General features: G+C 40.2%; 1 protein-coding gene across 1 annotated transcript in view; it reads right to left on the minus strand.

Annotated features, from left to right (window-relative positions):
- The window catches only part of dop1a (DOP1 leucine zipper like protein A), a 30,688-nt gene extending 20,063 nt beyond the window's left edge, over positions 1-10,625 (minus strand). The window contains exons 1-11 of the mRNA XM_085366189.1: positions 10,285-10,625; positions 8,482-8,679; positions 8,127-8,308; positions 7,867-8,037; positions 3,898-4,087; positions 3,644-3,742; positions 3,137-3,236; positions 2,155-2,264; positions 1,290-1,404; positions 1,048-1,168; positions 464-583 (exon numbers count right to left, since the gene is read on the minus strand). Coding sequence (XP_085222315.1) covers positions 464-583; positions 1,048-1,168; positions 1,290-1,404; positions 2,155-2,264; positions 3,137-3,236; positions 3,644-3,742; positions 3,898-4,087; positions 7,867-8,037; positions 8,127-8,308; positions 8,482-8,619 — 1,346 coding nt within the window. The 5' untranslated portion in view covers positions 8,620-8,679; positions 10,285-10,625. The remainder of the gene's footprint in view (positions 1-463; positions 584-1,047; positions 1,169-1,289; positions 1,405-2,154; positions 2,265-3,136; positions 3,237-3,643; positions 3,743-3,897; positions 4,088-7,866; positions 8,038-8,126; positions 8,309-8,481; positions 8,680-10,284) is intronic.
- Positions 10,626-11,321: the final 696 nt, after the last annotated feature.

Here is an 11,321-nt window from a genome sequence, read left to right on the forward strand (position 1 = left end):
TTATCTCATCGTATCTTAAAGAGCTCTTTTTAGGCTTTTCTCCTTTTGAACCAGCTTGTAGTTTGAATTTAGGAGACAGAAACCCTCTCTAATTTAAAGATAATGCTTTTTGATAAAGCATATAGTTAGGACTGGAGAGTAGGTGACCCTGAACCGTCTCTTAGTTATGCTGCTATGGGCGCTTACTCCCCCCCCAAAAAAAAATAAATGTTTTTTTAAATCTAATATTGCACATCCTCCAGTATTAAGCACCTTGAAACAACAGCTGTTATGAACTGAATTAGCTCCCACTACTGACTGAAGAGAGCTTTACCACCACAATGAAAACCAAACAAGAATGAAGCATCAAAAGCAAGAGAGCAAATTTAGTTTTTAACAGATTTACACTTTTTGATATCAGCAAGATGTGCCTCAATTGCCTTAATTGTATTTTGTATGTCAACATTTATCTTAATATACAAACCTGCAGCACTCCTCAAACCAGTGAGCAATGTAGTCCCACATGTAGTACGGCTCAAACGAATTAAACAGCAAATTGGCTGTTTTAATCAGTTCTGCCGTCTTCTTGTTCTCCCGCAGTTTACTGAGAAAGAAGTCAAAATTATCATCATGCAGCTCCAGCACAATACAGCATGCCAGTGTTAGAGTAAATGTATTAACTCCGCAAATAAGAATATTCAATAAAAGGTCCAGTACGCTCTGTAGTAAATTCTATTTGTCATTCATTGTCCAGCTTGGAAAAAAAAAATACCGTATACTCACAGAGGGGATCTCACTGACAAAAGTCCTTTCAGCCAAAGTTAACTAATGTGCTCCTGTCACTGTCTTGCCATTAACAGTCTGACCTAATGTATCTGACTGGATGGTTTAAAGTGATTTATGTATTTAATGTACTACTTTTGCTGCGTAAGCTTTATATTGTAAGTCCATATTTCACTATACCAGAGTCCACCGTCACTGTTAAATGAGCTGACAAATAAATGAGGCTTTATTTATCATCCCTCATGTCTCAACAGTAAAGAAGGTCGAGTAGTGGATCAGACAGACCTGCTGAGGTGTGTGTGATCTTTGCTGAAGGGACTCTGGTTTTGGAGGTCCAGCTCTGTTCTGCACTGTGTGTGCAAAGTTCGAAACACCTCGATCAGAACGTCTTCCAGGATAGCAGGCCCTTGGATGACACACAAGCAGAGTGTGTGGACACATTCAAAAATCAGACTATTTATATAACACATAGTGCATATAGGACACTAATTAGACTTCTATTATCTCAACACTAATAAACTGGTTACCAAGCTCTGGTTTGTCCAGTAGACTGATCAGGATGCGAAATGGCTTGAGGTCATGCATGAGGATGCTCTCCTCCTCTCCGCCTCGAGCCTTACCCTGCAAAATCCCCACCATTGCCTGAAAAAATAACCCCACGCATCCACACACACACACACACACACACTTTATTACTGCAAGAATCATAAAATATAATTTATATTCATTTGATTTTCATATTTGTTTTTTTTCCATTATGTTTGTCAGAACCAATTTTGTCTTCACAGTGTCGCCCTCTCATTTTTTTCCTCTTTCTGTATGTGACGTGTGTGTTTCACGCTTCGTCTGCCACATCACTGGCAAAGCCGTGGAACAGACGGTCCCTGTAGTACTGACCGTATCCCTATGGAGGGAGCTCTGATTAACTATCTGAGCAGATGGCGAAGGAGGAAATATATATATATATATATATATATATATATATATATAAAAAGAGACAAAAAAATAAATTAAAAAAATTAAATAAAATATAAAAATAAAACTGCTGCTGGCTGCTCTCTGTGCCCACTGTGAGCACATCACTGAGTTGTTTTTAGCATGGCAGGGCAGATTACACAAGAACTGAGCTGTCTTCAAAGTGCTGGCTGCTGGGAATAGTAGCAGGACATACAGTATCTGCACAGCTAGGGAGAGGTGTGGGATAAGGATAAAGGGGGTTGAAAAAACTGTGTAGCACACAAAAAACAACAACAAAAGATTTTCCCCCCCACCATACTGCAGACATGTCTAGTCTCAAGAGACATTGTTTGGGGAATATTTCGAAAATCAGTTTTACACAAAAAACAATTTTTCCATTGGTGACCTGATTATGCAGTCAGCCTGAAAGCTCACCTGGACCAGCATGTCCTTAGAGAAGGTGTTGAAGTAGTGGCTAGCGTGCTCCTCCGGGTTGCTCTGTCGAGTGCTACGGGGGCCTATTATCACCCCATTGTTGTCAAAGCCTTTAAAGAAAAAAGTCGTATACTTAGATTCACATTAACATTCAGAAAAAATTCTATAACACTCAAGCACAGGAAAAGGTGTAAACCCTTTGTTAAAAGAGGAACAAATAGAGGTTGAGTCTCTCGCTGAGATAAACCTGTGTGTTTTATAGCTTCTTTTACAGTTAGTGGCTGCTCAAGCATTAGTAATATTTCAGCCTCAAATGCAGATCAAGATTTACTAAGTGTGACTAGATTAGACTGGGTCAATCTCCAAAATGACTGAATAATAAAACCAAAACAACATAGGTGCTGCTGACTGAATACTAATCACACTCTCCTGTTTACCTCAACATAAGACTCAGCCTGATTTGTTCCTTCATCATTTCTGTCATTCAGAAATGTTTGTATTTAATGCATTTAACATTGTAAGCTTGCACAGTGCTTTACTTAAAAAGAGTGGGCAGATTCACTTAGTGTCGCCTTTTAATCATGCTGATACTTACCAGTGTGTTTGCCCGCAGTAAGTTGCAAACAAGAAAAAATAAAGTAAGACAACAGCCAAAGCAGATACAAGCTTAATGTATTTTGTTAAAAACAGCAGAAACATAGTGTGCACACAGAAGGAGAGTGTGTTTAAAGCTTTGTGTCTCAGGATTCCTGCCACGGTCTGTGAAACTTGTCTGTTAGTCCTCTTGTATTTACATGAAAGTGGATTTAAGGCTAAGAGTAAATAGTAAAAGTAACCAATTCTTAAGAACCACGCACTTTGACAAATACAGGAAAATCTGGAAAATATCCCCTTATTTCTACAATATTCCACAACTGACATGATGAGTACAAACAGTGATGCATCCGAGTGTCAGTACTGTGTCTGAGCATGGATTTCGCACCCAGGAGCCAGGCGTAGAGTCTGCGGTTGAGGGACATGTCTCTTCTCAAAACCACATGCAAAGCTGCTGACAGGATCCGGATCATGTCAGGGCGAGTTGCCTGAACACAACACACAACAGACCACAATATTTGTCATTGTGTATTTGTCCTTTTTGCACAGATTATATGGTTTTACACACAAACACAAAGACAATCAAGGCCATCCTAGCCCTGCCAGATCCAGAAATGTTTTTGAGGTGAAGAATTTAACAAGCAGCCAGCAACAGTCACCAAGCTAGCTGCCTAAACAGCCTCCTTGTGATCAGATACACACACACGCATGTATGTGCAGATGCACAGAAAGACCCAAAGAAACACCTTTAGATTTGAAACAACAAAAAACAAGAACAATAATACTAATGTTACAACGGATATCTTATTATGAGAAGTCCATAGATACTTCAGTCTAAAGCAGACTCAGGGAAACACTGTTATCATACTGCACAGACCACGCTACTTCCCCCTACCTGGCTCATATGAAAGGGGAAGCAGAAGAGGATCAGGTCCAGAGTGCTCCTCTGTACTAAAACACTGGAGTCCTGGACTGACGTACTGACTGCTTCCACCTGGCAAGAACAGAAACATAATATTATCCAGCCAGCCCAATCCACTCTAAGCTGTAGTGCATTTTTTTAACTAGTGCTCTCACTGAAAGGGTCAAGACCTATATTTTTAATTGAAGGACATGCAATGCTGTCATGAGGAATTATCTGCCACGTACCATGAGCTCGATGTCACTACCCATGACATAAAGCTGGTCCTCCATGGAGAGCTTACGGTTGAGGTGCAGAAGTACAAAGGATACCCCGGGGAGACGCACAGAGGGGCTCGTCAGGATGCTGCCCCACAAGGCACTGTAGAAAGCCGACTGTTCCACGGCTGCAGCCACCTTTTCCAACAGGGTGTTGGTTCTACAGGAAGCACAGATGGGTCACAGGGACCAGCCTTAGTAAGCACATACCAACCTTTACCTCTAACTGGCCTGGCGCTAGAAATGATACAGTCCACAATGCACAGCTGGTACTAAGAAGTAAAAGTCTTTGTCTACATGAGCATCTAAAAATCCCAAAGTAAAGGGGGTTTATATGAGATCCACCACAACCAGGAATCTGAGAACTCCAGAAAGCAAGTGTTCACATTCTCACACTACACCTTAATTATCATATTGCCAATCAAGAAATAAGATATATGTATTACTAATGCAACTATATACATAGTAGTATTGATAATGTTATTGCTATTTTTCCAACAAGATTTAACTGAGAAACAATCCAAGTTAAATAACAAACCATCATAATTTATTAGTCATTACCGAGTCTTCTCTGAAGAGAGCATTCACTGAGACACAGCAGATAACACGGCCCAATAGTGGTGTAACGTCTACTGAACTAACAAGAAGGCAGTATGTTTGTGTTTCACTTCAGTTTTGTTTCAGTTAGTTTCAAATGTTACGGCTTGCATCGTTCAGTTTAGCTTTCATTGTTATTACATTGTTAAGTACTCTGAAAAAAATATTTCTTTAGAGTAGCTGAAAACAGCCTCATTGTTAGATTTTAGTCTTTTTAATTATTCTAAAATAGCTGGTATGTATCAGGGGCAAGATACATGAAGTTCTGAATAAATATTAAAGTGCCAACACAACACTGTGGAAATAATTTATAATCATGTAGACAAATATGAATTGTAAGAGCCACATTAAGATGCATATCTTATTTTTTGCTTTACAAAACTTTTTTTTTAAACTATATGCATAAATATATCCACCATAGCCTACTGATAAATCTGTGAAATCTGTTTTCACAGATTTAACCATAATAACAAAGAATGAAGATATGTTAAAGTTATGACTACAGTAAATTTTGTTTATTTTGAAAGCTTTTTTAATTTTATTTCAGGTAACCAAAACATTTAAAAAAATTATTTTTTTGTTTAATTTTAGGTAAAATATAATTTAACTATAATAACCTTGCACACAAGGTTTATAAGACATAAGTTAGTTCTTAGGTTATAATGCAACATGAAAGTCCTTTGAATGAGAAAGAAAATACTGAAACAACAACAAAAATAAACACATAAAACAACCTCCTTTTAAAAGTAATTTGACAGAAGCAAAATCTGTTCAGAAAGGAATCACAATGATAATGTATATACAATTACTATACAATTACAGGCTGAAAAGACAGCCAACATTCAGATATGCCATAAATAGGCACATTTATATTCACAAATATTAATTCCATACGGTATTACTAACTGAGACACTGTAACAAAATGGCACCACCGTTTGCATTAGAAACACCTATGCGTTTCCTACTAGAGCATGCTGAAAGTCTACTATATATACTGTAGGCCAGTAGTACCATCATAGTTTAACTGGAACTGGAGCGCCCCCTAGGGTTTACTTTGCACAGGATGAATACATTTCTGACTACCTGGCCTATCATTTGCCAATAAATGCTAAGATAGTCTTTTGATTTGATTGAACAAATGAAAAGAATAGATGCCTACTTTCAGTTTTCAGGACAATCTTAGACTGTTTCAGTGATCATTATGAGACATGAAAATACATCGGTCTAAAGTCCACACCAAGTCTCAGGCTATCCTCTGTTAGTAATAGTGATGTTGCAATGACTCACATACCTCATTTATCATTCATATGATCTATTATCACTTCCTTTCCACATTAGGCAATAAAATGCATTCTTGTAATGGGCTATCACAGCAATTTAACTCTTTAAAGCCCACTGTATCGTATTTGATATGTGTGTCTTTGAGAGTTTTTGAGACTTCTATAGCATCAGCGTGACTTTTTTGTACCCTAAAAAAATGACATAATTTGCATGACACATTTTAATGACTAAATTGCAAAAATATGCCTTGTGTAGCAAATGTTACACAAATTAAAACTCATATACAGTGGGGCAAAAAAGTATTTAGTCAGCCACCGATTGTGCAAGTTCCCCCACTTAAAATGATGACAGAGGTCAGTAATTTGCACCAGAGGTACACTTCAACTGTGAGAGACAGAATGTGAAAAAAAAAATCCATGAATCCACATGGTAGGATTTGTAAAGAATTTATTCGTAAATCAGGGTGGAAAATAAGTATTTGGTCAATAACAAAAATACAACTCAATACTTTGTAACATAACCTTTGTTGGCAATAACAGAGGTCAAACGTTTACTATAGGTCTTTACCAGGTTTGCACACACAGTAGCTGGTATTTTGGCCCATTCCTCCATGCAGATCTTCTCGAGAGCAGTGATGTTTTGGGGCTGTCGCCGAGCAACACGGACTTTCAACTCCCGCCACAGATTTTCTATGGGGTTGAGGTCTGGAGACTGGCTAGGCCACTCCAGGACTTTCAAATGCTTCTTACGGAGCCACTCCTTTGTTGCCCGGGCGGTGTGTTTTGGATCATTGTCATGTTGGAAGACCCAGCCTCGTTTCATCTTCAAAGTTCTCACTGATGGAAGGAGGTTTTGGCTCAAAATCTCACGATACATGGCCCCATTCATTCTGTCCTTAACACGGATCAGTCGTCCTGTCCCCTTGGCAGAAAAACAGCCCCATAGCATGATGTTTCCACCCCCATGCTTCACAGTAGGTATGGTGTTCTTGGGATGCAACTCAGTATTCTTCGTCCTCCAAACACGACGAGTTGAGTTTATACCAAAAAGTTCTACTTTGGTTTCATCTGACCACATGACATTCTCCCAATCCTCTGCTGTATCATCCATGTGCTCTCTGGCAAACTTCAGACGGGCCTGGACATGCACTGGCTTCAGCAGCGGAACACGTCTGGCACTGCGGGATTTGATTCCCTGCCGTTGTAGTGTGTTACTGATGGTGACCTTTGTTACTTTGGTCCCAGCTCTCTGCAGGTCATTCACCAGGTCCCCCCGTGTGGTTCTGGGATCTTTGCTCACCGTTCTCATGATCATTTTGACCCCACGGGATGAGATCTTGCGTGGAGCCCCAGATCGAGGGAGATTATCAGTGGTCATGTATGTCTTCCATTTTCTGATGATTGCTCCCACAGTTGATTTTTTCACACCAAGCTGCTTGCCTATTGTAGATTCACTCTTCCCAATCTGGTGCAGGTCTACAATACTTTTCCTGGTGTCCTTCGAAAGCTCTTTGGTCTTGGCCATGGCGGAGTTTGGAGTCTGACTGTTTGAGGCTGTGGACAGGTGTCTTTTATACAGATGATGAGTTCAAACAGGTGCCATTCATACAGGTAACGAGTGGGGGACAGAAAAGCTTCTTACAGAAGACGTTACAGGTCTGTGAGAGCCAGAGATTTTCCTTGTTTGAGGTGACCAAATACTTATTTTCCACCCTAATTTACGAATAAATTCTTTACAAATCCTACCATGTGGATTCATGGATTTTTTTTTCACATTCTGTCTCTCACAGTTGAAGTGTACCTCTGGTGCAAATTACTGACCTCTGTCATCATTTTAAGTGGGGGAACTTGCACAATCGGTGGCTGACTAAATACTTTTTTGCCCCACTGTATATGCAGATTGAAATTTAACATATTTTCATATAGTTTGTCTAAAAGGTTCAACAAACACTCCATTATCAAAAAATTTAAGATTTCTGGCAGTTATTTCATGGTTTAGTTAAGGGCTACTGTGCACGTCACCATCATTCCAAGTGTTACTTTTTGTGTTCCTATTCTCACCTGTCATAGTACTCAGAGCCCTCCTCCAGACCAGGTAGGACCCCAGTCAATAGTCCCTGCAGGCCTGGCTTCAGGGTCTTTCCCAGGGGCAGGTAGTAGGTCTCATACAGCCCCAGTAGAACAGGCTTCACTGACATAGCAGCATTGGAAAGTAAAGGGAAAAGCCCAGCACTGTGGAGGGAAACGGCAGATGTTTATTGCTACCCACCTAAAAACCTTGTGACTATCTTGCTTTTTGAGATCTGACAGTGCAGTATTACCTATAAAGAAAAAGGTCTTTGGCCAGCCTCTTAGGTCCTATGATCTTGAAGATGACTTCATAGGTCTCCAAGGCCTTGCGGTGGACCCCGCTAGGTAGGGCAGGGTGGAGGCATTGGGCCAACCGTTTGCCTATTGTCAGCTTCTTAGGAACCACTTGGTATTTTGCATTATTCTGCAGAACCTGAGACAGGATTTGAAAACTGACAGCTGGAAGGCTTTTCCGTACAAATCATAGAACCAAAACAAGTGAAACTAAGGCCATTGTACAGACCTGTCTGCATTACTGTTACTTATACAGATGCAGTTAGGCAACAAAGCAATCTTTAGAAGAAGCTGAGCCTATAGAACTCTTACCTTATTGAGTTTGCCCAGTGCAGAGATGAGGTCTGCCCACTCACTGGAGTACTCAAAGTTCTTGAGGGCCTTGTCCACTGCTGCGCCATAATTCCTGTACTTGGAGTCACCGAGCAGCTCCAGTTCCTCTGCATTCATTCTCCTGGATGGTAATGTTATGCTAATGTAAAACACCAGCCACACATATGTACATCACACCTGCAATAAAAGAAAGACAACACGAATGGTGATATTAAGCCAAAGTGTTATCCTCTGCGTGCCTTATCATGAAACAAGAAGCCTGAGCCTGCAGTATCAATTAAATGTTCAGATAGCTCCAGAGTGGAGCTGGAGCCATTTTATCGAATCAGTCTGACATGAGTAGCCATTATCGTATTTACTCTTAGGAATGAAACACGGCAGCAGACACGGTGACCTTCCCACAAACATCTGCAGAGTTTAGAGAAGGAGATGACGCTGCTGCTGTGAGTCCTACAAGGCAATAGTTCAAGAAATCCTATTGTCTAAAAGGAATGGGGTTCCAATAAGCAGATTCCTGAGGCTGGTTAACAGGAGAGGGATGAGTCTGACTAGAAATTTATGAGTAACGGCCTAACCGTGAAATGGCCTTTTGTTTACACACAAGCAGCTGTCAGGTCTGCTCCCTGTGTTACAAAGCACTATACAGGCTGACAAACCACCATTAAATCCATAAATACTGTTAGACTGGGGAAAATTCCCTTCTCTTTATATGGCATTTTATACATAAAAATTCCTAAAAACCCTAATAACATTCAAAATGCATCGCAACATTAATAAGCGCATCCCCTCTTTCTTAGAATACACCAAAGCTGCTGATCACACTCTACTTAAATTTGGATATGAATGCATCTGACGCACACATTCATCATATAACTAATCTGAATAGTTTGGAAAAAATGTAAAACAACAATGTCGTCAGTATACACATTTATACATATGCTGACAAAGCTGTATACACTAATAACACTGCAATATGCCAATACCTGCGCAATAATACTCATCTTCTGAGTGACATCCTGTGTTTTTTCCTCTGAAATTTGTAGTGTAGCAGCTAAAAGTGACAAGTGGAATCAGTGGGAGAAACTGATGTTAGACAAGTCACATATTACATGTGTACTATATGGCTATCTGCACTTGTTTATTTACATCTATAGTGGGTTTAAAGCCACAGACTTTTTCTAGACCAGGCCCTCTTGTCTTGTTAGAGGAGGGATCGTGACACAAGTAGCAATATAGGCGTATCGGTGAGCCTTCCTCCACAATGCGGTCATTACTAATTAATGTTATTAATCACACCTGTGTTTCTTCTGACGTCACGTCAAAATGCCCTCCGTAAAAAACCGAACCAAGTATAGCCGTTTTTCTCCACCTAGGAGAAGCAAACTTTCACTTGGGCTGAGGTGGCTGTGTAGTTTAAATTTCAGGGAAATGTAAAGTTACGATAAGGAGCTAGCTCTGAAACCTGGCAGCTGTGCTCTCAGACTTCAGTACAGCTTTCAGCAATGAAAACAACAACAACACCCCCACAGTGGAGCAGTACCTCTCTCCTGTGCGATGGTTGCTGCTACCAAAGTATGACAACGTAATGCTACCTGAATAACTACCCTTTTACACACGGAATATTCCCGAAACATTATAACTAACCCCAGTACCGTTACTGCCTGTTACAGTAACATTCCTGCTTGCAGCCACAACGTCATTAGCCAGGTGAGGTTATTTCAGCCAGCGCAGGTCGTGTGACACTTTATAACGTTGAAATTGAAGAACACATAAGAAGCTTACCTTTGTAGGGCACTGACAAACGACTGTCATTCATTCGTGTATCCCGTTAAACGAGGAAAACCCAGCTGACAGCATCAATAATGAGTCGAAAGCTAGCTAATGTTGGTAGCAGGTTGTTTTAAATGATGGGCCCGGCTACTGTATCAGCCGTTCATGCGAACAACAAATCAGACCCGTTGACAAGATGGCTTTGGAAGCAGACAATAGGTAATTATATTCTACATATTCTTTTTTTTTCTCTTAGGGTTGCTGTGTGAATATAACAGCGGCGAGCGCATCGGTGAGCTCCCAGAGCCACAGATACAAAGCTAAACGACTGACAGTTCCCAGACTGCACTGCAGATTAGCTGTACGTCCAACCCAGGGCGTCCAACTGCTCTTCCGCATGGACATCTTCCGCCTCTCGGCTCTGTGGAGTCACCAGCCGTCAAGACGAAAAATCCAGGAAGTATGCAAGCTTTGTTTTCAAATTAAAAGCGTAGTATTGTATCATTTGAACAAAGTATATGGCATTTGTGCATGTAGAGTACACACAATTTACGTTGACTTCCAAACAGCTCCTTAGAGCACATTTTCTCCCTCTAATAACTGTACACAAACATTTCCACTAGTGCAAGTTTAAAAATGGAGGGAAAATATTTATAATTCACACTATACCACGTCTCCAAATTTAGATTTTGCTCATTAATTCATATTGATACAATGAATTGGGCAGTGGCAGTGTTGCGTGAATAGAAAGATAAGAAATGTAAAATAAATAAAAATAGAAATAATAAAAGTTTCATTTCAATTAAATGAAATACAAAGTTTGGTGAAGAAGAGTACAGGCAGGGTAGAGTGGGTTCAGGTGAGTGTCAGAGGTGATTTGTGACAGAGCTGGAGGCACTAAAGCTGAAAATACTAGGATTTTCCTTGGGAGAGTGACCAGGATGGACAAGATTAGAAATGAGTACAGTTTGGGGTAATAGAATAGAATAGAATAATCCTTTAATTGTCCCACAAGGGGAAATTTGGTTGTAACAGCAGCAGAATAAAAG

The sequence above is a fragment of the Diplotaxodon limnothrissa genome, linkage group LG11 (genome assembly GCF_057381915.1).
Source record: "Diplotaxodon limnothrissa isolate DT_005_m linkage group LG11, D_limnothrissa_male_GT1.1, whole genome shotgun sequence".
Lineage (NCBI taxonomy): Eukaryota > Metazoa > Chordata > Actinopteri > Cichliformes > Cichlidae > Diplotaxodon > Diplotaxodon limnothrissa.